At 38.5% G+C, this 27,539-nt stretch overlaps 2 protein-coding genes and 1 long non-coding RNA gene across 3 annotated transcripts; 1 reads left to right on the forward strand and 2 right to left on the reverse strand.

Annotated features, from left to right (window-relative positions):
• On the forward strand, positions 1-7,678 carry LOC114142564 (CKLF-like MARVEL transmembrane domain-containing protein 3). The gene is made up of 5 exons (XM_028013902.1): positions 1-262; positions 3,602-3,757; positions 3,835-3,930; positions 4,366-4,483; positions 5,535-7,678. The coding sequence occupies exons 1-5, from the start codon at positions 146-148 to the stop codon at positions 5,561-5,563; spliced, it is 516 nt and encodes a 171-aa protein (XP_027869703.1). The 5' UTR covers positions 1-145; the 3' UTR covers positions 5,564-7,678.
• Positions 4,531-5,528, reverse strand: LOC114142568 (uncharacterized). The gene is made up of 2 exons (XR_003595053.1): positions 5,383-5,528; positions 4,531-5,351 (listed from the first exon to the last, which is right to left on the reverse strand). It is a non-coding gene; the product is annotated as an uncharacterized LOC114142568 (long non-coding RNA).
• cmtm4 (CKLF-like MARVEL transmembrane domain containing 4) lies at positions 7,673-26,945 on the reverse strand. Its single transcript, XM_028013901.1, has 4 exons — positions 26,238-26,945; positions 16,628-16,804; positions 10,049-10,147; positions 7,673-9,758 (listed from the first exon to the last, which is right to left on the reverse strand). The coding sequence occupies exons 1-4, from the start codon at positions 26,421-26,423 to the stop codon at positions 9,594-9,596; spliced, it is 627 nt and encodes a 208-aa protein (XP_027869702.1). The 5' UTR covers positions 26,424-26,945; the 3' UTR covers positions 7,673-9,593.
• Between the last annotated feature and the right edge of the window lie 594 nt (positions 26,946-27,539).

The following is a 27,539-nucleotide window of genomic DNA, read 5'->3' on the forward strand; positions in this document are numbered from 1 at the left end:
TTATTTCCGTTTCCACCTCCTCCCAGCCTCACGCCCCCAGCACAGGCACGGTTTTTTGTCCTTTTTTGTTTATTTAGCCCCAACACCGTCGTTGTAGTTTAAGTTGAAGCCTTCAGCAGTTTGGGGAGTGTTAAATCTTCCAACAATGGGGGACATCGAGGCGCCCGACTCCAGCCAGCCGCGCCAGTCCGTCCTGATGTCGGTTCTTCCAAGCAAAGAGTTTGCTACTTCAAGGAAAGGAATGCTGCTGATTGCTGAAGAGGTAAGAAATAAGAGGAGCGATCATGCCAGCAAATGAAATCTGTAATAAACGCTGCTGTTTATTACTTGCGAATGCTCAAGTTTGCGCGTCTTGGGCACTTATTGCGGCAGCAGTTCTTGCAGAGAGAGAGAGAAAAGCTGTTTCCCCCACACATTTAGGAATTAATCAAAAAGTTATTTCCACTTTCCTACAGGCTGAAGTGAGTAAATTAAACAGACTGATAGAGATTGCTAACCTAATTTTGGGCGGAATCCGTCATAGATCTATTCTTCAACTGTTTTCCTCTTATGAGTAACAGTCCATAGGAAGCATCTTGAAAGTGAGTTTGAATAAAGCAGGAATTGATAAGCAGTTTTGTTGGATGGGGGAGATGGGTGGGGCAGGAAATGAACATAAGCATTATTGAATTTTAGGCTCTTCTTGTGAGAACTGCATACTGTGCTGTAAGCATGTTGTGTCATGTGACACTGTGCTCTGGTCAGGCTTTCTGGAGATCAGTCATCCTCCCCCCCAGTCACATCCTTCACATTTTGGCCTGGAGCACAGTCTGCAAAGTTCTGCAGCCCAAACTGCAATCACACACACACCCGCACACACACACATTAGGCTACTGCTTCACAGAGAAGCTGTGATCTACGTCTGTCTTCAAAGAAATGTGTCTGTAGAGGAAGTCGAGTAAGTGAACAGTTGTGTTTCTGCTGCAGAGGAGTGAATACTTCAGGGGTTTCTGATGCTCTATGGTTCTTGTATTGTGGTGATCTTCAAAGAAATTAGTGCTCAGCAAATGTGCTAACAGCACACATTTAATCGTGAGTTCTTCTTGGAACTTTTCACAAAATGTACATGTCTGTGGTTAGTGTTTGAAAAGAGCAAATCTTGTCATTTTAAGTTATAGGCATTTTTTTTTAAATTCAACACATATGTAATTTTAAATTGGGGGGAAAAATTGAAAAGATCTTTCTTGGGTCTTGTCTGTACAATGTGGTTAGTGTTTCTTACTCATTTGTGCTCTGTGCTTCTTTTGTCATTAACTTGAAAGTTTTTCAAATGGAAGAAAACTGTTTCTCTGCCTCTCCATTCCTTATTTCAATCAGTCAATCAATCACATTTTATTTGTATAGCACATTTCAGCAGCAAGGCATTTCAAAGTGCTTTACATCATTACAAACACAGAAACACAATGCAACATAGAATAAACAATCAAAACATGACATTAAGTAAAGTTCCATCAATAAATTTGTAATTGATTACATTTCAAATACAATCCTAAACAGGTGGGTTTTTAGTCGAGATTTAAAAGAGGTCAGTGTTTCAGCAGTTTTACAGTTTTCTGGAAGTTTGTTCCAAATTTGTGGTGCATAGATGCTGAAAGCTGCTTCTCCTCGTTTGGTTCTGGTTCTGGGGATGCAGAGCAGAACCAGAACCAGAAGACCTGAGAGGTCTGGAAGGTTGATACAACAACAGCAGATCTTTAATGTATTGTGGTGCTGAGCTGTTCAGTGATTTGTAAACTAACAACAGTATTTTAAAGTCTATTCTTTGAGCTACAGGGAGCCAGTGGAGGGACTTTAAAACTGGTGTTATGTGCTCTATCTTCCTGGTTTTAGTGAGAACGCGAGCAGCAGCATTCTGGATCAGCTGCAGCTGTTTGATTGATTATCTGTGACATTTACACAGACTAGCTGTTGAAAGACCCAGCCAGCCACAACATCTTCAGGCTGAACTGATCTATCTTGGACTGTTCAACAAGGACTACTTTAGTTTTTCTTCTTTAAAATTGTGATTTAAACTACCCTGTGTTTAAAGGTTATTGAATGCGATTGAATGTGTCTCTCCTGCAGGCTCGCTCTGGTCCCCGGATTCAAAATAGTTTAAGAAAAGTCAAAGGAGTTTTTATTTGAATGTTCTGTTCTGTGAAGAAATGTGTTTTCTATTTTAACTCTGACCATTATGTCGTCGTTGAACTTGGATTTCTAGAGCATCTTCTATGTTTTTCACAATTTGCTTTAAGTAGTTAATGAAAACTGTCTGAGAGTTTTATTCAGCCTTCTCTAAAAATTACACTGTGATGTTTTTTTGCCTCATTAACTCCTGATGTATCTTGGAGCCACACAGAAACAGTGGCCTGAGTGAAAGCAGATGTTAGGTCTGCCATTTTCAACAGCATTTGACTGATAACCTGCTGAGCGTGCATTATTAGACACAGTGTCACCAAGTGGACTGTTGTGTTTTTTCATTAGGTTTCCCAGATGCCATCCAAAAACTGGCATTTGTCCGTCACACACACACTCATCATAAGCATGACTGTTACATTGATTTCCAGTAATTATTATATATCAGAGCTGACATAAATAAAAGCAGGAGAATTTACTTAAGATTTTCACAAATCTCTACAGGTTCATAATTATGCTGTACATGCAGGTTCAAATACACAAATACACCACGAGTTGGTAAAATGCCCTTTACCAAATGGCACTTTGACCATAAACGTTGCCTGCCTCAAAAGGAAGTGTTGATGTGTGTGTGGGACAATTGTCTTGTCGGAATATCCAATTTTATAAAAGTTGGTAACCATCTGCCAAGTGACGACCCAATAAATTTGACACGTTTTTGCCTTTTTCGTTACAACAGTTGAACAAATAGCAATAATTATCACTTGGCTATACTGTATGTACATGAATGTATTATGTATTAATCTCTTGTTGTAACAATTTACTCACAAGTTTAAGTTTGAGCTCAACATGAAACATGACTCGGCTTGTAATGAAGCATGCAGTTAATTTTCCCTGGAAGTGTTTTCGACAGGAGCAACAGTTTTGGTTTATTTCCCACCCCCGTCAGGTCGGAGCAAAAACAGCTGCCCAAGACAAAGACAAGATGGCCGGGGACGTTTGAGATTACAGTGTCTGGTCTTGCTTTCATTTACTTGCTTTCCTCTGTCCATCTCCTCGAGTCGAAGCTTCAAAGCCAAGACAGGCTCAGTCTGCTTGTAAAGTGATTAAGTCCTTGTAAAGCGTCCTCTTTCATTGTTCCTGTTTGATTTTTGCACATGCGTGTTTGTGCTACTGGGTGGGATTCAGTGTACAAAACTTTTGAGTATAAACATTGACTTAAGCAGTTGGATTTCTCTACAGGATGTGAGTCTACAGCTGCAAGCTGCACCAAAAGTTGCCGCTTCCTCAGGCGGAGAAGATTGAATTAGATAAAAGCTTAGTTTGGATGAAAAAATAAAAATCTGTTAAACTTGCCTCTGATTTTAACAAGAAATTATAAGAAGAAATACAGATTTTTGACTTGTATGTTTCGCAAGCACTGAGATTCATTTTCTCCTCGTTACAGGCACTTTCCTTCATATCCTTTGTGTGTTTTGCTGCATCAGCAGCAGCAGCCTTTGTGACAGTCCCCCTGCTGGCATTCCTGGCTTCTGTCTTCTTCTTGTTTGCCTACTCTACCAAATTCAATGAGAGGTTCAAGGGCTTCTGCTTTCCTCTGATGGTGAGAGAAGTTCATTCTATCAATTTAGTGGACTTTTGTGTTTTTGATTGTTTTATTATTTCTCTCTCTCTCTCAAGGACTTCATTAGGTGTGTGACATCCTCCATTATCTTTTTCATCATCTCCATAATGGCAGTGTCCAAATATCCAGATGGTTCCTCTAAAGCTGCAGGGGTAAGGTCTTCCATTAAACCAGCACAGAATAGATGTTGCTGTAACCTTGGACCACTTCGTACCAAACATTAAACGATTATCCAGGATGTAGAAGGTCTCTGCAGGCTTTGGACAGGATCTCTGGAGAGCATCAAGAAGATAATGTGAAACCATGTGAAAGTTTTCAAACTATTGCGCAACATTTCTGTGGTCAAATTGGGTTAACTTTCACATTTGTGGCAGGAAGTTGAGATGCTGTTTGGCCGAGCCTCGTAGTGGCAGGTGACAAAAAACAAATATAGACATATGTGTGCAGAATCACATGAGTTCACAGTAAATTTACACAAGCCTAAAGACCAAAAGGTGATCGAATCTTGTGAAAGGGGGTCTTGTCAAATGCTAACAGACTTCTAACTTTACCAGTTTGTAACAATATCTAATGTTCTTCCATTGCAGATCTTTGGGTTTATCGCCACTGTTGTTTTCGCTTTAGACTTTTATGTCATTTTCAATGAGCTTGCTGGATTTCTGAAGCAAAGAGGGGAGTCAAATGAAGAGCCTGCAGGACAGAGAGGTAACAACACAAAGCAGTGGCAAACAAAGCAATGAAATCATATGACATTGGTATTAACAAAGTAAATGTTGTATTAGAATACAATACAAAATGTTACATTTACCATACAGTGTTCAAGTAGATAGATATGTAATACAGCTATAGTACTTAGATACGAACTATAGCTGAAAGTAATATCTTCTGGTTACCAAAAGATTTTTACTGAACAATTCCAAATATGTTCTTGTGTCATAATCATGATGACACATTTGATTCAGTTAAGTACCTTTATATGGTGGCAACTCAAAACAAAAAACTCTCTGAAGGCACTTTATTAAAAAAACAACTATTCAATCCAACTACAAGGGCAGATTTGAAGTACATGACTGGATAAGAATATTACAACAGTCCTGGACTTTATGTCCCCCAATACAGTTTCATTGGTTTCTTTACTATATTAATTACCTTAGCTATTTATAGCTGACTTACATATTTACACCACTGTAAACTCTGCATTTATGACACTGAAATATTTATTAAATGTTGTCTTATGTATGGTTTTACTCTCTGCTGGACCAATAGAAATTAGTGCCCACTTTACCCTTCAAACTACCTTTAAGTGATTACTGTTAAAAAAAAGTTCTGATCAGCTTTGGAAGAGACGCATTCCCCCAGAATCACAGATCTAAACATTTTCTGCATTTTCATTTTCTGTTTTATGTCAGACCTGCATGGAATTTTGGTTGCAGAAAAGCTCAAGGGCCAACCCAGACCACATTGTTAAATTCCTGTATTTTTATATGTATAGATATTAAACTATCTATCAAATATAAATATTATTAGTTTTGATTCTACCAGAGGCACATCAGGCATATTTCCTTCCCTCTAACTTAGGCTTTATTTTAACCAGTTTTCATAACCCAGTTTGTACAGAGGAAATTTAAATACTTTAATTCACTACTGAGCAGTATTGCATATGAAGTAGGATGTATTGTACCATTTCTTTCCTTAGCTGACCTCACAGGAAGCAAATGCGGATTTACCTGACTGTTTTGTTGTTTTTGCTTTTTAGATGACTTCTCAGATTCAGACTCAGATTGAAGCTCATAAGCAGATGTGTTCAAAAGAACGTGACCACTGTGCTGAGAAGCCACTATGAAGGCCAGCAGGAATTTCATCATTTCACAATGTTTCATTGGTACATGAAAAGCATAAATCCTGACAGGATTGTAGGAGCTGGTTACCAGTAACATGCTTTTATCTGAAGTTGTGGGTCTGGAAACCATTTCTTTGTAACACATTTCTCACAGTGCTGTAAACTGGTGTTGCATTTCTAAACTTATTATCTCTGCATTTGGTTTACAAAATAATGCAAGTAGTGACCTGTTCTGTTTTATTCCCAAACCTGTACTTTGCTACTAATCCATGCTTGTTTTAGGGAAGCATTCGATTCATTCACACCGTCTAATGCCTTATAAAGCCGTAAAATGGTGCTGTGTTGAGTTTCTGAAACTATTTCTACGGTTAAAACACAAGAAGGATACACCACAAACATTGATTTTTGGGAAATTTTTGCTTTGAGATGCAGAAGTGTGCAAATGTTCTGAGCCAATCCTGATTTTTCTTTATGTTTTGCTTTGTGCGGTGGAGACTTTGCAGCAATTTGGTAAACCTGGTTAATATTTTTGCAGTAAAATCTAAAAGAGAAAGACTGGCGGAAAAAAAATCATAGCTACAGGGTTAACAAAACCCTTTATGTTTGGTTGGCTGGTGACAACTATCATATTGTGTATGTACGGTAGTTTTTTTCCTATTATTTGAGTTCAACATGAGCCTGTCTTTTGTCATGTCAATATTTGTTTGCATGTTCCTAATTCGTTATTTTCCTAATTATATAAAGTACATCCTACTTTATATAATTCATTCCTAATTCGTTATTTTTTTATGTAATCAGAAGAAAGTTGAAAAGGAAAGATGTCCTGCCTCTATAAAAAAAATATTCACCCACACCCTTTGAATTGCTTTTGCAAATCAAACATGATCAACAAATTTTGATTTTCAAAAGAGATATGTACAAAAAAAAACAATTTAATGTCAAAAACTAATTATTACAAAAATAATAATTAAATAAATATATTTAGGATAAAACAAGTGGTTTCATAAATATTTACTCCCTTTAATGTGACTGACCTAATTCAGCAAATAGGAGAGACTCTGCCTACAACAATTGTTGCTCGGGTTCTTCGTCAGTCAGAGTTTTAAGGGAGAATGGCAATGAGAAAGCCACTTTTGAAGAAAACGCCTAACAAAGCTCAACTAGAGTTCGCCAAAAGGCAAACAGGAGACTCCATGCTCAAGTGGAAAAATGTTCTTTGGTTATTTTGGTCATCAGACAAGATTGAAGGGGGTGAATAATCATGAAATTATTTCATGTTGAATGTTTTTTACTCTAATTATTGTTATTTTGTATAACTAAATTTTCAATTTGACATTAACGGCCTTTATTGTAACAAAATGTTGCCAAAAAGCAACATTTTGTTGATCATGAGTGATCTGTGAAAGCATTAGAAATGGTAAAGCATCCAAGCGGGTGAATACATTTCATGGGCACTGTGTGTACAGTACATGTGTACATACACACAGCGGATCAGCTGATCCAGTTTCAGCTAATCTGCTACTTCTGCCTTTTAGAGACGGAAAGGCAGAAGTTGCAGATAAGCTGAAATATCACCCATGTGAGTAATCAAGTTTCTTAGACATGTTTTGTTTTTTGTACACTTTGTTAAAATGTCTCTGTGTCCGATTCTAAAGTCTGTAGAGCAACCATTGAGAAAACAGTGAGATACACTAGAGTGCCTTAGTGACTGTTTTGTGTGATATAAACTGCACTACAACCTTGTTCCAGCTCTGATGATGGAAAATATGTTGCTGATTTTGTTTGTCTGTCCGTTTGTATTTTATACTGATTTATGCTTGAAAGATATTGGAAGATTTCTACCAAACTTGCTTTTAACAGCAGTTTTTTTCATGACAAGATTATAGATATTAAAAGCTTTTATTGAATTTCAACTGATTTCTGTACTCTTAAGATGAGAGAAAATTACTTTTTTCAGTAATAGCATAGTTTTATTGCTTTCACAAACTGTTGAATATCAACTCTTTTGTCTGTAATGTTGTTTTTAGGCAAACTCTTCTGAATAAAAGGTTCTCTTTCAATATTTGCTGCTTTATTTAAGTCACCAATGGAAAGGGATGCTTCCAACATTTTCAATACAAATATCCAACCTGTACATGAATGGCCCTGGCATGCGCCTTTACCAGAACCACACCAAATGAAAATAAAAAAAGGAAGTGCAAAAGAATCCAGAAACAATCAGAAATCTTTTTTGTTTTATCCTGCAGATTCTTAATGACATAATCTAGCACAATGTTGTACGCTGAAAGAGAGGATGAGCTGTAATCAGGCTGTTTTTAATATACAAATAGATGACCAGCTTCATAACTAAAAAGCATAACACACTAGTTTAACTTTGTCGCTGTAAATGAGCTTATAGCGTTACTCAAATGTAAATTTACTAATAAAGGTTACAAACATAAATAGCAACATGATTGTCTTTGATGCAAGTACTTCAGTCACAAAACTATCCCAATAGTAAATAATTATGTTAATTAAACCATTAAAATATCATTAAACATTCATATTGCCATTTCTGCTTTTACGTTAAACTAATTTCGAACAGTCACATACCATCCTTGTCCGTCCTTTGAGATCCTGGGCAAATCATCAGCATGTCACAGATTTCCGTCCCTCACGTTGCCTGTTTTTAGTTGTCTTGGTGTCGTACAAAGGAGACGCAGTTCAGATGCAAACCAGGAGGTGGAGCCATTGAGTCATTTTGGAAACTAAACCTTACAGAAGTGTAGTCCAATTGCGGTGCAGCTTCAATAATAAAAAAAAATGCTTCCTTCATCCTCAAAAGCAGAGATGATGCTACTTTTCCAGACACATCTTCATTATCACCAGAGAAACACTGGCCAGAACAACAACAACAACAACAAAAAATAACAGTAAAGGAATGTTAACTCTACTTTGTGCTCTGCAACTTTCCAACAGACGCAACAAGGAGAGACACAGCATTCAGGTCGAGGCACCCTGTGGTCAAATTTAGATGCTTTCTGAGTATCACACAGGAGGAAAAGACTGTGTCCGTACCTGAGATGCACCTTACAGCCCGAGGAGACTGATCCACATCACATAGTAAGGTTTGGATTCACTTTGTAGCCTGGATATGTCGAAGTATCTTCACGGATTGTTTTAATTTTCGAAAAACAAAAATGATAATTAATTATTTTGGACCAGAGGTTGCTAGGAATACATGGGTTTAAAAAATAATAATTATGATGCACTTTTATAGCAAAACAGTAAAAAGTAAACTAATGACAATTGAAATCTAAGATTAGAAAAACAATTTTGGTTGTCTAAGCACAAAGTTAAAACAGATTCTCTTTCTGTTATTACTGAAGTTTTCAAGTCAAACGTTTCCAATCATTCATAAAATCTGACCTCACAGGGTTTTCAAGTCAAGAATCCCCCCCCCCCACTGTACTGTCACTGTGTGACTCCTGGCAGCAAAATGTTTTACCAATTTCAGGTTACAATTTTAAACGGTGATTATAAAGTCTGCCAAAAAAAAAGAAAACAGTCATACTTCATCAGATATTATGTTCAACAACCAGTCTTTTCACAGGAAGAAGCAAAAAGCTGCAGGATGGAACAATAAAGGGATGACTGCAGGTGAAAGAACTGCTTGTCCGTGGAGCGCTGGTCCACAGGTATAGTTCTACCACTTATCACTCACTGCCTTCAATCACAGTGAAAGACAAAACTTGCAAATGTCACCAGTGTCTTCCAAGACACGGAAGTGGTTCATGGCTTAAGTTCTGGTCCAGCTTATCCTGTGAAACTGTTTCATTTGAGAAGGAATCTCAATGACTGCATGGCCCATCTCTGGCTGAAACGAAGCTTTTTTTAGGGATCAGAACTGCAGAGGTCCAAATCCCAACTATGCTCAACGGGCCAGAGTCGCATCCATCTCTGTCAGCTGCCGGTGCGTAGTTTATCTACGAGCTCTCACGCGAGCTCAGGTCGCGCCTCCATTTCTCCACGAGATGCCGTGCGCGCTCGCATGTACTCGCTGGTCTGAGCGGCCCCCTGACACCCGTTGCCACGGCGCCACCTCCGTACTGCCAGGAAGGTGTTTAGGCCGAACACACCTGTCACCAGGAAGCCGAAGACCTGCATTCAAGTGGAAACAGGAAACAGGAGAACAATGTCTGAATTTGAATGGGAAACCAAATAACTACGTGATTAAAGCCTTCTAAATTGGCCTCTGCTGACCTTTCAACAAGCTAACACTGTAAAACCTGCAGCTAACATAATCCTTAATAATATAAGGAGAACTTTCTGAGGTCAGAGCTCATGTCTCTGCAACATAGCTGTTTATTCAAAAACTGAATGACCTTTACTTTTTAGCCTTTAGTGAGTAAAGGTTTACAACTGAAGGTGTGTTCATCCGAGAAACTTACTACTGCTGCTTTTTCAGCTCCTGTGTTGTGGTTGATGCAGACCAGAAGAAGGGACGAGAGAAAGAACAAAAAGGTGCTGGCAGCAGTGTTAACCAGGTCCTGAAGGAAGACACACAGACATCAAAATCTATTAGTACTGATCTAAAGGATTTCTTTCACAAATTTAGACACAAAACACCACCAGTAAATTAAAACATTTACGTTTTTCATCTAAGGTCCAAGGTGCTTTTCTAATTTTTTTTTTTAACAAAGCCCTGTTTTCCTTCATAAAAGGCAGAGCTGATGATAATACATCCAGACCAACTGGATGAACAGAGGTCAAAGGTGAGTTTTCAGTGTCTATGGTTTTATGTTGAAAACTCGCCCCCAAACTGAAATAACGTTGGTAATGAAGAGATAGGAGTTCTTTTGCAACCATGATTGACGCAGTGCATTTTAAAATTTTGTTTCTCTTATGCTTTTCATCAGTTCTCTTCTTTTCATTCCTTTTGCTTGTTTGAAAGATCCTTCACCATTACTGTCCGGCATGATCAGTCTGAACTCTGGTTAGACAGACAGACAGACAATGTTCTTCATTTATCAAACTTTCACTCTTCCAACCAAGCAAACTGCTTCCTGGTGTCTAACGATGGCCGTGAAAACAAAAGGAGCAGGAGGTGAGAGCAGAACACAGCTAAAACATCAAACCACCTAACATCTCATCTTACATACACACCCTCTTTGCACACATACTCCGCTCCCCACCCTTTTTGTTTTACATAAAAGGAAAATTAACAGACACACTCCTGTTTCAGGTCCTCCTCTGCTGTTTTCAGCCAGGAAAGGGTTAATAGTGAAACACTTGGGTTCCCGGATCTTGTGATCAGATGCATGATCGAAATCATTACAGACTGGTCTCTCATGTCATGTGACACAACAAGGCTTATACAATGGCAAGGTCCCACACAGTGACTGGACTCTGCTGTACATGAGCGCATAAACTCACAGCTGAAACACACAGCTCAGAAGGGCAAAACAACAGAAAACCAGTTTATGCTCCACTGATCAGCTGTTTAATCAGTAGTCGTTTTTTCCCCACATGCAAAGTGGAACAGTAAATGAGCAACAGAGTTATAATCCAGACCTTTGACCAAAGAATGCCCAACATGAATGTCGACACAGCAGGTCTTTCAAACAGCACACACTTCCATCTGTCTGCTGGATCTATAATCAGCTACTTCTGATTAGATGTGAAGTAGCTTCCTAAATATTCCCCTTCCAGTCACCCTGCTTTCATCTGCTGGAAAATTTGTTCACACCTTTTATTATTTGAGGTTCAGTTTTTGTGTATTTACTTTATGACTGGCCTTTGTGCCAATTGAAAACCCCTTTTCAATCAGTTCAGCTCAAGCGGCACAAAGAAAGCCTGTTTCATAAATGTTCTGAAATAAACAAAGATTAATTTATCATCATTTTTCAGAGAATTTTACAATTATTAGCTCGACTCACTCAATTTAGAATGACTTACTTTACCTAATAAAGTCAATGAAGCCAACAATGTCAGCAGGTGCAGCATATTGATTTGCATGTAATTTGTGAAATATGAAAGCTGAAGAGAGCTGTTGACCTTTGCATGAAAAATGCTTTTTTTCACTTGTTTTCTTTTTGCTAGATTTCAATAACAAAAAACCTTTAACAGTTTTGCTTTTTTACTCCCACAGACAAGCAGGCTTGCTTGGTCTTTATTTTGATTAAAAATCAAATTCATATGGCTTTTGAAGGTTTTGTCGTTTTGACACAAAACACATTTAAATTAATTTCATTTACATTTTATGTGACCAAAACAGCAGCATATGATTTTAAAGGAAACTGGGACACAGTTTTCAACATTTTTTGCAAACCCATTTTCTATGATTCTATTAATAAGTTCTGGTAAAATGAATTGCCTTCAGAAGTCACAACTAGAGTTCATCTGTGGGTAAGATAATGTTAGTACAAATACAGATGATCTGTGAACGCCTCAGAGCCCTGACTGAGCCTGAGCTGATTGGCAAAAGTTCTCTAGATGGGCTAAAATGATAGAAATGTGCCAGTTTAAAATATCCTAAAGTAAAAGAAAATGAAAAAGTTCAGGCTGTATGAATATTTTTTTAAGGTGGTTTTGATAAACTGAGCCTTAAATAATATCCAAGAAGACATGGACATCATGATACTTTGGAATAATCAAGATTTTTCCCAGGAAAAGTAGTTTCTGCACCAGCTGAAAGAGTTTGTAAAATTCTAACATGGTGGAAGAACTTTATGTATTCCTCCTGCCTGGTGAACATTTCTGTTCTTTGACATAATGACCTGCTGGAAAAAGGTTGGTTATCAGTCTATCTCTGCAAAGTCAGCCTAACACATCTTCTTTTTGTGAGTTTGTAGGATACACCTGGCTTAGGTACAAAATAAGGGACTGTTTGTTTGTTTTTTTTTTTCTTTCCTGTTAGCAGCTCCCTGTCATTGCATGTGGCTGGTGAGCGCTCAGGTTTGAAAGTGGAAATACTCACTGAAGTGTAACTATGGAAACCCTAACGGCAGCAGCAGCAGAGCGCTGCTTATGAAATCTATTCTCCTGACAGGTTCTGCAAGCCTCACAGGGCCAGGCAGCCTTCTGCAGGAATAAAATGATGAAGGCAGGGGTTTTTTTTCTGTGTCTTATGTCTGCCTGGGTGGTGGACTTCAGCTGTCAAACCCAAGAACGCCTTTATTGGATTCCACTTCTACTAAAGCAAATAAGACATGAGAAAAGTGGTCTCTGGGCTGGACTGCTGACAGATTAACAACTGATGTTATAAATAACTAGAAACCTTCACTGAGTGTTTATTTAATGGAAACTTTCAAGCAAAGAAAAATAACCATCTGACTGGATCTTGGACATTGGGATAACAGACTGATAACAATGAAATCCAAACACAGCATTTTTATTACAGTTTATATAAAATTAAATAAAACATTTGTTAAATTAAATACAGATTTTTTTTTTTTTTTTTTACAGTTCATCTCACTGAGCATCTTGATATCCTACAATGTAAGCACATTTTACATTTTAAACTTTTCAGCTGAATGGTGTCCAAACATTACTCAGGGTGGCTTCCCCTTGTGTACAGAGGTTGTACATTGTCATTTCATACCACTGCTTCAGCAGCTGGTATATTACTCTGGTCTGTTATTTTTCATAACATTCTGGACATGAAACATTCACCTCAGATTCTACAAATCAATTAAACAATGAATATTAAAATAGGGTTCTGTTCCCGAATAGTGGTAGCTATTTGGCTGCTTCTTTCAGACCTGATTTCAGAATCTACAGCACGTTTTATTCTCTGTTAAAGATTGGCTAAATCTGCAATAACTTTAGATTCTTGAAAACACAGTTTGTTATCTGCGACATCACTTTGATCTTTGAAATGAGTCAATAAAAAGTTTCAATGGTTGATCTGGCATCTATATTAGAGCCAGTTTAGAAATCACAGGTTCAGATTCACTCATCTATGAGGGTCAAAAATTCATGAAGATATGTATATATAATTTTTCATTTTAGCATTTGTTTATTTGCTTTTTTTCCTATTAGTAACTCAAAACAGAACTATCAGTTAGATGGACAAAAACACAAGGTTCATTTGGCATATCAATGATAAGAATGTTACAAAGATAAAAATCAAGGAAAGTCTAGTATGTCACAGAAATTCAAAATCTTGTTGTTTAGGTAACTGAACATTCAATTTTGTATAAAATTCGTTTCTATACTTATCCAGACATGGGGACAGGATAACCGAGGGATGAAAGATTCTGGAAAATGTCAGGAAAACTTCTGTGAGAATTTAAGGGAGTTTTGGAAATAATAAAAATAAGAACATTTCTATGGGAATCACGGAAAATGGGTGTAATTGTATCCTGTTCTAATAAATTTGCTAAATATTATTTTGTCTAGGGCAGGCATAAATGTGACATATATAAATTAAAGATTAATACCATTAAATATTTACCCTGGAGTATAATCAAAACTTTCTTCACTTTAGGTAGCCCCAGGCTTGTGCTCTGCATTCAAAAATGTGACTCAGTAGTCCAGGGTTTGACAAATCATCTCATGGCCTTAACACCGACGTGGCATGCAACGTGCTATGTGCATGTGATTGCAAAGATATACTCAAACTTGTTTATTTCCATACATTTTTGCAAATTTCCATAAATTCCCAGTAGCTCCTAAAGAAACCTTTTAACTTTCAGAATTTCTGAGATTTTGACTAAATTGTCTGTAAAGCAACAAAAGAAACTCAAACTCAAGCATTAATTTGTTGTTTTGATGTAAAAATAATTATAAAATGACCAATAACAGTAGCGACACATTCTGAAAGACACTGGTCTTGACCCCTAAACAACTACTAAACCATTGTGGCACGACCATCGGTCTGAAACGTCCAAAGTTCAGTCATGCATTCATTTTGATTAGTTGCTGCCTGTTCTCAGAACAAAACCAGATTATGTTGGACAAACAACCAAACTATCCAAACTGCTGCTCTCTTTCTAAAAAGAGACCTCCCCTTCTCTGTGTCCCCCCCCTTTTGCTCTAATTGTGTCTGATTCCTTTAGTGTTGTCCTATTTCTTTACAGAATCTCTTTGTGTGGCACTTTTTTTGACTATGAACTGAAAAAAATAACAATAATAAAATAAGGTAGGTGGTGTGAATTGAAGAGCTAGATCCTTAAGTTTAACATAATCACTGGTAATGATCAAATGACTTCACAGGAAAGTCCCGAGATTCAATTAATTTCCTTGTGGAAGGAGTCAGAGTCAGCCAAGGCCCGCCCTCTTGGCTGACAAATTTGTCACTAGAGACGAATTGAAACAATAAAATCCCGCAGCACAATTAAAACCCTCGACCAAACCATACACCAGCTCAGCACCACATGAGACTACTGTCAGAGTAGTTGGGAGAACAGGGAAGCAAAGCAGGAGGGATAACTGTTGGGTAAGTCTGTGAAATGTGCATTCATAGTGAAATTCCCAGGGGCCAAATGTGACTGAGGCAGCTTTGAACTCTGCAGACATTCTCAGCATGAGGCTGAGCCGACATTCAGCAGTGCAGCTGAGCTTTCTGGGCTCGCGTGACATAACGGTTTGGAGTAGCAACAGAACTTGTGAAATATGGAAAGCAGCACCTACAACAATGACAAAGCTACAACAAATTTTCTTCTCCTCACTTTTCCTAAATAATAATGCAGCCACAAGTCAGCCCACTTCAGAGTAAAGCATTTAAATTTGCTCAGTTTGAGACACAATTCATGTAGTTTTCATATTTAGAACCTATTTGTTTAATTTTTGATCAGAAAAAAACAAACAAACAAAACAATAATTTTGTTATTGTTTTGTTATTGTTACGCTATTAATTTGAACAGGGCACAGAAAATGAAAAGTGAAAAGTCTCAACATGAGGATTTTAGATCATGTGCACTGCAGTGGTCAAACATGTTGGGTAGAAATTCTTAAATCAGCGCTTTTTAATTCACTGTGGCCTCTCAAAAGTCTGTAAAAGAGCTTTGGTGCACTGCTTCCAAAAGAGCTGAAGCCAAAACCCACCTTCTCTTCATGTTTGAGGTGGAACACTACACGAGAAAAACCACAAAGGAATCTGATACCTGTGGTTGGGTTTGGACATCTGATTTCACTGCATTGCCACGATATTCGCTGTAAGCTGTGTGACCCCTGGAAATACTGTTGGAGACAGTTTTGCAACACGGCCAGGATCTGCAGGAGAACACCAACCAGCTCATTTGCTTACAGCTGACGAAGCAAGTCGTCAAACTGCAGGCTCTCTGAACCAATGGCTTGCTGTAAGAATCAAGCCTTCCTGCCTTGCTACATGCAGGACTCCAATAACATGATTCGTTCTTAGAAGTAAAACTTGAGTAGTGCAGTTTCTACTGTGAAAATACTTCAAAATCCTTATTTCTTTTAGGTTTGTCAGAAGATTACATTTTCTTAATATTTGTAGACTTGCCTTTGCACTGTATGGGTGAAATGTCTTGCATATCCTTCCATGAGTTATGAGACCAAAACAAACAAACAAAACAGCCATTTTATAACATAATCAAGTACATATGTTGTCATAAAAATGCTATAAATCAATTAAGACTTAAAATAAATTTTACTTGAAATTGAAATTGGGCCTCTGTCTCTTTAAAAACTCCTGCCCTTTCTGAAACTCCACCTTCAGGAAGTCATCGCAACACCACTCCTCTATTAACCCTTCAACAGCATTTTTACCAGCACTGAGAAATAGCTCCTACAATGAGCTCAGCAAATGTGCAGTTTCACCAGGTGTTTGCTAATTGCTGCTGGCTAGTCTGAAGGAGCTGAGTGGGGCAGTTGAGGGGGGCGGTGCTCTGTGAGGCAGAAGCTTGAATGATAGGACACTTCAGCTCCGAAGAGGATTCGCGTCACCATTTACAGAAAGTAGCCTTGCTGCTTCTCTGACATATATATATCATAAAATCAATAGAGCTACCTTAACAGTCAGAACCCATCAGACTGGTGCCCACTCCCACCTCGGTACGTACCGTCAGGTTCCAGTTGACCTGAGGAACCTTGATGTGGAGATTGAGGCAGAAGATCAGGAGAAGGACTCCTGTCACCACGAAGGCACTGCAGCTGACAAACTCAAATAAGTAGACCCCTCCACAGGGAGAACACATCATGATGGTCTCTATGCAGATGAAACTGATGAGTGACAGGACCTGCAGAGATCGGAAGAACAGAAAGTAAAGGATATGGTTAAGTTTGAGGGGGAAAAAAAACATCCTGGGCATGCAGTGTTGGATAATGTTTGTGGTATTAAAATGATATGAAAAATTTGCATAAAACTAATAATAATGTATGTTTAACATACATTACATCAAACATACATTTGATTAAAATCCATGCCGAACAAATGTTTGGAATAGAAAGACAAGACTCCATCAACCTTTAGTAAAGAGATTCTTTGTGGTTATGCTGGTCTAAAGCATGAAGGTCACTTTATGTTCAATATTTGATGGGACTGTGCTGGAATCCCAAACTTGCGAGTTCTATGAATAGACTAAAATGACCATAAGCTTTTCTCATGAGAGCTGCTGCTGCTGCTGGCAGCCTGGGACGCCTGACTGCAGCCAATTTCCATCAACAAACCACAAAATGGGAAAGAAATTCTGCTCTTTAGGAGTTTCTATGCCATCCAGAGCCCCAAAAGACACACAGATTACAGATTAGCTTTAAAATACAGGAAAACCAAGAGACATAACAGCCGCAAGGAAGATGCATATTTTGGACCCAAAACAGCTAAGCTAACATACACTGAAGTCCTATTAAATCTATGTGAGAACATTTCATTTGGATTAGGCCTGTGCAATAAACAATAAATCAATTAATCGCACAATAAATTACAACTATCGACCTCATTTTAATTATCGGCTTTATCGTCTCTTCTGGCCTTTTTCTCTTTCTGTTGAAGACACTGAATGAAAAAAGGCTAAACTCCGGTGCTCTCCACTGACCCTCCCTTCCTCATTTCCTTAGTGTAAAGCCCAGCGCACAAGACACGATCTTAAGGTTGTCGGCCCATTTTCAAAACCTGACAGACCACACATTAGTCGACAGAAATCCTAAGTATAACGGTTCGGTCCTGCCGTCTGGTGTCCAACAATGGGCACAAAATAATGGCTACAAGTCCAGTGAACTAATTTTAAAACCAGGCATTAATCAATGCTTTACTACAATCTACCTGCAATGCATGTGGCTAGTGTCAGCGTAAAGTCCTGACTGAATGAAAATCATTAGAACCTATTTACGTCACGTTAACGAAGAACAGCTGAAAAGTTACCGGGTTTATCAACTGCGGTAGCAATTTCGCTCCAACTCCTCCTCTTGTCATTTCTATATTCTTTGCACAAAATGTTGAATAAACATTAATGTTGTTTCCACATATCATCTCCAAAGTCCGCTAGACTTCGGGTTGCGCCGTTTGGGATTCCTCTCCGTAATGTCCCCTCAGAAAAAGCATGGAGAGGAATCCGTGCTTTCTGATTGGTTACCTGTCACATTCAACAGGCTGAGTTCTGGTTCCCAGTCGGGGAAAACCCCTGATTTAGATCGGAGAGGCCACGACGATCTACCGTAACGCACCACACACTACAGGATGATCGGTTACAAGATCGCAAGCGACAATCTTAGAACGGCCAAAGTTCTAAGATTGTCATAAGGGAAAAATCGGGGCAAAAAATTGTGTAGCGTGAACTATCGCATCAGGTAGTCGGATGTGCCCATCGTCTCTATTTAAATCTATTTAAAATATTTCAATCTATTTAAATCTAATGATTACTGTAGTATACAGACTTCATAATTTGCACTCTTTTGGTTGAATGCAGTATTTATTTCCACTTTGGCTTTATGTTGTTTAGTTTTTAATTAAAGTAAATTTTTGTTAATGGAGACTGAGAATATATTTTATTATTGTTTTTGGTTGTTTTGTTTATTTTGTTCATCAGTTCCAGTGTTAAGTGTTTTTTTGAAAATAAAGTGTATTTATCGTTGGCAGGAAATCACATGCATTATTACGTCATTTCCATTAAATCAGCGTAAAAAGGTCTTCCAACAATATTATTGTTTATCGCAATAATTTTTGAGACAATTAATCACTCAGCAAAATTTGTTATCGTGACAGGCCTAATTTGGATTATCTGCACTTATTTTTAAATTTGTCATATTTGGACAGTATTGCATGTTTGATGTGTGTTACCAAGCACCATATTTCCACTAGCAGTGCCCACAGTTTTTAAAGAAGTATTTGACAGCCGTTACATTCATCTATGTGACAAATGCTTGGTAGGCTTTCCAGGGAAAAGCATTTCTGTCCTTCCATCAAACTGTGAACAGGTCCTTGTGAGCATGGTGTCATAAACATATTGAGAAATCTGAAGGTTTCTTATAAAAATCTGACACCTTGTGACAGAAAACAGAAAATAGGAAACAGATCATTGTTGGGTCTTCTAGCTGGATAATGATTGAAAAAACAACAACAACAAAAAAAACATGACCAAAACAAGACAAGAATATTTCAGGCACAAAATCAAAGACTTTGTTCTATGCCCACCTTTGCCTTCAGACCTTCACCTTGTGGGGTGAGCTGATGAAAAGAGAGAATGAAAGGAGTACAGGCTGTCCAAAGAAAAATGAACAAAGAGTCCTCTCTTTATGTTACAACCTTTTTATAGGAGAAAATAAGTGCTCTCCTGTTGGCAAAGAGGACGATGGACAGTATTAACGTTAAGGATGCAGATGATTACCACATTTTGATAAAAGAAAAAGATCTATATTTCTCTCCCTCTGAATAAACGTAATTTGAGTTATAGGTTGATTTGGTGTGTGTGTGTGTGTGTGTGCAAGATTCTGCTACGGCTGCAAATGAATCATTTAATCTAAGTTGTACATGTCAATAAGTTGTGAAAGATTCCTCTTGTTATTTGCTAGGATCACTAATATAAGATATGCAAGTAAATGTTTCTCTTTGGAAGTGTTGTAGAAAATACATTTTAGTAGATAACTGGCTTAGGAGAAATTTTTAAATATCACATGACTAAGCCTGACATTTCTATACAGACACTCAGCTGCCGAAATCATGGATAGAGACTCAAGCAAAATTGATCAGTTTTGGTAGTTTTGATCCATAAGTTGTTGTTCCTGCTAGTTTTACTGCCATTTTAGATGCCTCTACAGTATGTGTAAATGTGAAATATGTGGCCTTAAAATGATGTCTTGCATCCTAAAAAAGCCTTCCACATCAGATTATAGATTGAGTGATAATATGGATGATGACTTTATGGTTTAAGATATTGTCAAACAGGAACTAATGAGCCTTCAAACTACAGAAAAGACAGTATGTATAAATAAGATATTGGTACTGACAACCCGGCAGCAACCTTTGCATTGACTGAGCACAATTAACATTCAGACTTGCAACAAGCTGTGCTGCAGAGCAGCATATCTACAGGAAACCTCTTCCTGTTTGCCACAGAGCAGGCACAACGGGGGAATTGCACAGATGGGAGATTAGGAATGTGGACAGCTTATCTTTTTCAACTTATAATTGGAATAAAAAAAATTTAAAAAAACCTGAGATGGATGTGTGGGGGAAACAGGACGCTAAAAAATTGATCTGTAAAAACTCATTCAATTTCATGATAGTTCTTGGTCCTCACACTTCTTACAAACTAAGGTGGTACTAATAGCAAGAAAAGCTACTTTTTATTAATCTTTCATAAATTAAAAAATTGGAACTAAACTTGACATGCAGTTCAATTTGCTTGAAAACTGTGAAATACCCATTTAGTTTAACTATGAATAGCAATCAGAAAATCACACACCAGCCAGTCCATTCAGGCCTAATTAACAGACTGTCTATGTGAAGGGATCATGCTGCTCTCTGACACTATGGCATCCCGGGCAGTGAGCCACACAACCAATCTGAAAAACAGTCATTGACTGTCACCACCTGTTTATATCACCCAGGTTTAAAAAAAGAGACTCGGATTATGTACGGTTGAAGAAGAAAATGTTTCATCACTGTTATTTTCAAAGACTGTTTCCGTGATTTCAAAACTGAGACTTTAGTTTATCGAATGTCACACTTTTTAAAAGATGACACTAACAAAATCTTCCCTTTTTCTGAAGCAACTGTATATTAAACCAATAAAAAGAAAAAGAAAAAGAAGTAATATGCCCATCAGTGCAAAAAAGTGAAAAACGTTCTCAGCCAACAATTGTGAGGATAAAGGGCTTCTTAAGCACATCTGTTCGGGCCTGAAGTTGTGTGTGTAGTTGGACGGCAATCCGTCTGTGACTGCAGCATAAGTGCAGGCAAAGAAAAGTGGAGAGCTGCTTGAGCTGAGAGATGATGTCATGTCTCAAGAGGAAAGCATATTGCTTCCACAAGGTCTCTGTGTAGCAGGTGTCAGGCGATCGCAGGAGAGGTGGAGGAGGTGTACAAGGACCATGCTAAATTATATTATAATGATTTTCATATCGATCTTCACTGATATGCAGCTTCCTTTCATCATGTATAAACGCATGATTATCCACACCAGCTGTCTCCTTCTTGCCTCCTATACTTGAAGGCATGTACTAATCTGTAGGATTAAACACACTAGTTGTGTATATAGACGTATTGGATGCTGATCCTCTTGTTACACACCATCTGTTATGAAGAGGTCTTACTAACCTACGTTATAGGCTGCACCTCGATGGGCTGGGACGATGTTCTTCAGCTGTTATTGAAGATACAAAAGCTGGTAAATTCAGTGTGTTTCAGTGCATATTTACTGTCTTAATGGAATATATCAACCTCTGAAAATAAAATGTTCACCAAATGATAGCTAGAGAAGTCTCTCTCATTGTAAATAGTTTCTTTAGATCCACAGAAAAGAACCTTACCACAATATGATATCAGAATTTGTGGAAATATGATCTCAAACAATATTTTCAGTGGTGTCTATTTTGCCATGAGGGCTCCAGCTCAGTGGGAGCACTGTCAGGCTCTGAGGGGTTTCAGTTTCTTAACAGTGTATGTAGGGACACGTGGCGAATATTGGCTTGTTGACCCAGTCACAGCCCAAAGACAAAGACAAGCCTGCTGCCGCGCTAGTCACACCCTGGTCAGATTACATCAGTCAGCCCGGGTCAGGTTCAGTCCATGTATTCATTTAGGAAGACCAGAGAGGTCGAGGGGATTGTTGAGCATCTTGGTGCAGATGCATTTCAATTGCTCCAGACTAGAATGATGACATGTTGTTTAGTTTAGCTGTTTGAGCATCAACCTAGACAACCAGTGCCGTTAGTGCAGTGGCAATTTTTAGTATGAGTTCTGTGGCTCATCACCCTGGGTGGCTTGGCCAGGGGGCGCCACCAATGCTGCCAGTTGCTTCCTGAATTAGTTTTCTGTTGCTTATTTGCATGTGCAGTACGTGGAGAGGGATGATTGCTATCATCCTCGTTTCACGGTCAAGTAGTCCAAACTTTAACATCCTTAGAGGGTTTAAGCCTGATCTGAATCATTCTATATCAAACATAGACCCTTTTATATAGTCAAATTCTGAGAGGTATAGTAACTTGGGGTACAGTGAAGGAACTTCCCCAGGGACCCACTGATGCAAGTACCACCACTGCTTTTATATGTGGTATTATGTTAGGTTAAAACGGGACCTAGCTAATGTCATAATTAGGTATTGTTACTAATGTGCTGCTGATGCTATTCAACTGAGACGTTTTTACTACTGGAACATGAAGTTCATAAAGTCTATTTACTGTAGACCTGCAGCCTATGCTGTAGTTTCACAACGGGATATGCAAATACACACAAATGCTCTCCGGTCGGCTTCATAAAGCAGCATCTACATAAAATCCAGGTTTGGTCAATGAAACCCCAGTGAAAGGAAAAATGCTAAATTATTAGTAAATCTTTCTGATTGCTCATTGAGCATTCCAAGATACTCTTTCATTGTGCTTGTCATGTTAGCAGAGTCAGTTCCTGCATAAATGTAATTATGGCTGCTCACATTATCTCCTTCTAGAGCCTCTCCTGTTTGTCTCTGTATCAAGAAATTTTCAGAAAATGTAAGAGTCCAGTCCAGATATGGACTAGTAAGCTGCATTGAAATACAACTAGATGTACACTCGGGGTATTTAGCATTCAGTAAATATTGTATAAAACACTGAAATAGTTCTACAGCATGAATGTAGGTTTGAAAAATTTAGCATAATATCACTAAGACAGGTTTTTCCATTGACTCAACATTAATTAATCTAACAAAGCACTATAAACAAGTGATAGGATGAGTTTTCTGATGTGTCTGTAGTCACTATTATACAGCATTATTACAAGTTCTGCACAAAAGAAAAATAATTCTTATGGTGTTGTGTGCTATGAGGAAAAGGCTTTAATTTGCAAACACTGAAACTCCCTCTGTATTGCAATAGTTATATTTATTTGATTAATTTCAAAAACTGATTTGTTTATTTGTTTATTTTATAACTCCTTGTCTAAAAGGTCTGAGTCTAATACACATTTATTTGAAACAAGTCACTAGGAAGTAGCCACTGAAATGGGGAGAGGACAAGGTATTCCATCACACTCCTTTCTCAGTGTAAAAGGTTAAAAACCAGACGAGTTTATGATTCATAATGCAGATTCACGATTCATATTCTACAATGCCTAGTAAAGAAATACTTTTTATTTTGTTCTGTGGGGATGGTAATGACTTCCTCTTGTAACTGGATAAAGTTTACCTATTTACAAATGACACAGCCTCAAGGATCTCCTTCCAAATCACAATCCTGCATTTCATTGCATGCAGCCAGTTCTGCATTGTTTGATACGAGCTCTAACATGGTCATCATGTAGCCTTGGACTGCTCACAGAGAATTTAAATTACAGGCCAATGGCGCTTTTAGCGCTTGGCTAGAAGTCGGTAAGGCTCCTCAGAGATACTGAGTGTAATCTTGAAAGACTTTCATTGGTCCTCTCTTTGTCGGTGGAGGACAAATATGACCACCTCAGCTGGAAAAATCATTATCGCAGTGGAACAAACCACTGATACAAACGAAGACAAAAGTGTAGCAGGAGGATACGCACTACTACCTTAAAAAGTATTCACAACCCCAGAATTTTATCACATTATGTCATATTACAAGCTTAAATACATTTTATTTTTCCTGATAAACCAATAGTGGAAGAAAAGCAGTTCATTATTTTCAATAACTTTGGGGTTTTTTTACATATAAAAGTGGGTTTCAACTTTGTATTCAGCTCCTTTTACTCCGATACCCCTGAATAAAACTTAATATCCAGTGAAACAGCCTATTCACAGAACAAGTATCACTCCTGCACTCTGTAAGTCTGTCTTTTATGAGAGAATAGTAAGACTGTTGACTTGTTAAAAGAATGCTAAAAGATTCCCCTTCCACAGTTCGCCAAAAGCTACGTGAAGGCAAAGAAAACATATGACAGATTATTCTCATGTGAATAAAAAAGAACTTTTTGGCCTGCATGAAAAAACACAACGTTGTGGAAACATCCTTACAACACCAAGCCCACCATGAAATATGATCATCATAATGCTGTGAGAACTGTGAAGCTGGGTACAGTTTAAGGGAAGACAAATGGGGCTAAAAAAAGGTGCAATCCAGCAAGAAAACATGCTAGATGCCAGAAAAACAAATACCATCAGCATATAGCCAGGCCTTCCACTGAATGGTTTATATCAGAGTATATCCATGCATTAGAATTTCCTAGCCGAAGTCCAGTCATTAACCCTGCTGAGAAATTTTGGACGTGACTTTTGATGATTTCCATCTGACTACACATGAGATATTATGAAAGGAAGAACAGGCCAAAAATGTATTCATTAGATGTGCAAAGATAGTCAGGACACCACGAGCTGTAACAGCAACAAAAGATGGTTAAATTAGATAGGACTCTATATTGTTGCAATTCTCACACCATATTTGTAAAAACTTATTTTTACTTCTCTTCTCAATAAACCATTCTCTTGGGTTGGCCACAGAAAAATCCCAGCTTTTGTTTGTAATGTGACAAAATGTAAAATATCCCCATAGATATGAAAACTTTAGTACATTTAGGACATTAGTAAGTTTAACTGCATCTACCTAAAAGTATTTAGGGAATTATAGATACAGGCAAAGCCTTTCAAGCTAGAAAGTGCACCTTTACATCATTTTGGCAGCAAATTTTTATTCTAAAACTGATATTCCGAACTTTCGTATCAAGATTATCCAACTTTAAGCATCAACAAATATACCCCCAATCTTTATCTTACAATAATGAAGGACTGGACTTCAGTGTAGGCTTATACTGCTAAATAACTATTATGGTTGCCTTTCAGTGCATGAGTTTATATTGACATTATTTCTGGCATGCAAAAAAGATCCATAGCTCTTCCTAAGTCCTGCTTGCCTTGTAAGAGAGGATGTTTGCTGCATATATATTTATGCACAGTTCTGGGCAATACGTAATAACTATGCATCCAAGCACGACCCTGTTTATATTCATGAAAAACAATAATGCTGTTTGTCTGGTGTTGCAGTCCATTACCACTTAAGCGTTTCTAGCAAAACTAAATAAACTGATGTCTTGTGCTGCAGCTGAGTCAAAATCAGGTGGTATTTGAGCATAAATCTACTTAGCAAGCTCCAAACTTCTCCCACACTGATGACAGATGGCTTCCTATACTACCTTTCTCACATGCACAAAGGTAAACATCGCAGGTGTGTGCAACAGCTGAGACTTTCTGTAATTTTCTCGCACACTCCAGCAAGCTGCCAGAGAATTTAAGCGTTTTGTTGTTTTTTTGTTTTACTGCAAGCCAAGCTCTAAAAGTGAACAAAAGATGGCTGCACCAACCGTTTGGTTATTTAGGTCACTTGTTTTGTAGGTAAACACTGGCTGAGGTAATTACTACTCCATGTTTCCTGTTTTGGACACACAACACTTTATGTGCACAAGTGTGTGCTGTTTCGAATTGTCTGGCACCAGAAGAAGAGAAATGGTCAGGCCTTCATAGATATTTCCTCCACTACTGAGTTTTTATCAGATCTTTGGGAGAACTCGTTTTACTTTGTTGTTCCCTCTGAACACAGTTCAGACGTTTGGTTACAGCATACTGGTCTACAAAAGTATTTCTGGTGACACTAACGAACAGCTTCCCCACCAAATGTTATCAAACTAAGTCCAGCTTAACATTGAGGGAGAGCCTAACAATAAAATCCTAACATAGAAACGGGGAAATTGTTAACAGTGGAATGCAGTTCCATGATCCTGCAAAGTGACCTCTGCTTCTTCATGGGCTGGTGATCCTGATGTGGGTAACTACTTCTGCGTGCTCTTGTTATTCCACAAATTCTTCTGGCAATAAGCTTTGAGTTGATCGCATGTGTGAGTTAAATAATTCCTAAGAGAGGTGACAAGGAATCATTGCATTCTTTCAGTAACACTTAAAAAAAATCCTATAAAGCTGGATGTTTCATCCAACTTCAGTGCGTTATTGGCTTATGTTGTGCGTCATAGTTTGATATATTCAGATACACATCTGTGAGCGGTGCAGCTCAACGTTTGCTTGAACTCACCACTTCCACCGCCTTCAAAATCCCGAAGTAGGACATGAGGTACTCCATGTCGCACCTCATCGCCCCCAAAACGTTGCGTGAAAGGACGGGCTCCGTGGTGGGCTGGTACGGGCTGCTGGCCCCGGAGATCATGGACGTGTTGGAGGCCTCGCCGTCAAAGCCCTCGGTCTCCTCCGTGGTCCTCATTGTGATATCGGGAGAGGCTGGACCCTTAGCAGCAGAACTGTTTACTCACAGCATAAAAAGGGGGAAAACGGGCGGCGGTGACAGCACGCCAGGCGTTTACGTTGCGGCGCAGGCTGTGTGGCGAAGAACAGACTTTGTTTCATGCAGGCTAGAGGTGGACGGAGAGAACCAACCAGAAGGTCCGCTTATCATTGCCTCATCCTGGGGTAGATGCTCTGGAACACGACGCGCAGGGGAAAGCAAGCTGCAGCGTTTCCTCCTTCTGGCTGAGAGAGCCGCACTTATTCCTTGGGTCACTAGTTCGAGTCCCAGTGTTCGTTTAGTCCGGGCGAGGTTGGTTATTATTCAGGTCACAGATAATGTGCCACCTATAAGCGAGAAAAACATCCGATAAATTTGGTGCTGAAGAATGCTAGGAGATCCCGGTTGCCTTCCTAACTCAATTACAGAAGCGCGCAATGATTTGGTCGCCGCTTTGCTCGCTGTGGATGGAAAGCCAGCTTGTCCCCGCCCCTCTGAAAATCTGCACATTCTTGAGTAGGCTCAGTGCCCGTTTTATTCCCAAACAGCCTGTAAAACCATTTCAGTCTGGATCACGTCGAAGGAGCCGAGCATAGCTGCAGACTATTATCTCTCTACTAAACTATCAGTTTGATTCTGGAGTCTTTTGCCCCAGTTCTTTGTCCTTTGAATTCTTTGTAACTCCTAGTTTAATGGCAGTATCTGTGGGGCCTACTAAGCAAAGAGTTGATTTCATGTAATACTTGAAAACTACATTTTCCTCTGTACATTTTGGTTTCTCTCCAATAAGTTAAAGCAAGCAATTGTCGACACACCACACTTAAAGAATTTAAATAGTCTCAAGTTTCTCATTGAAGTTCAGTTTGCTTGCGCTTTTCTGCCATCTCGTGGTGAAAGCAGGTATTACAAGCTACAAAATTTAAAAGTCTGAAACTAGAACGCCGATAATGTTTCTTTAAAATACCATGCAAATGTGAAACATACCTGCATATGTCAAACAAGAAATCAGTCTTTGCACATTTACTGCCCCGTTATTATCGACATGTTTAAAATGTATACATAAATAAAAATCGGTCCTTTGGGGTGGAGTTTTGT

The sequence above is a fragment of the Xiphophorus couchianus genome, chromosome 4 (genome assembly GCF_001444195.1).
Source record: "Xiphophorus couchianus chromosome 4, X_couchianus-1.0, whole genome shotgun sequence".
Classification (NCBI taxonomy): Eukaryota; Metazoa; Chordata; class Actinopteri; order Cyprinodontiformes; family Poeciliidae; genus Xiphophorus; species Xiphophorus couchianus.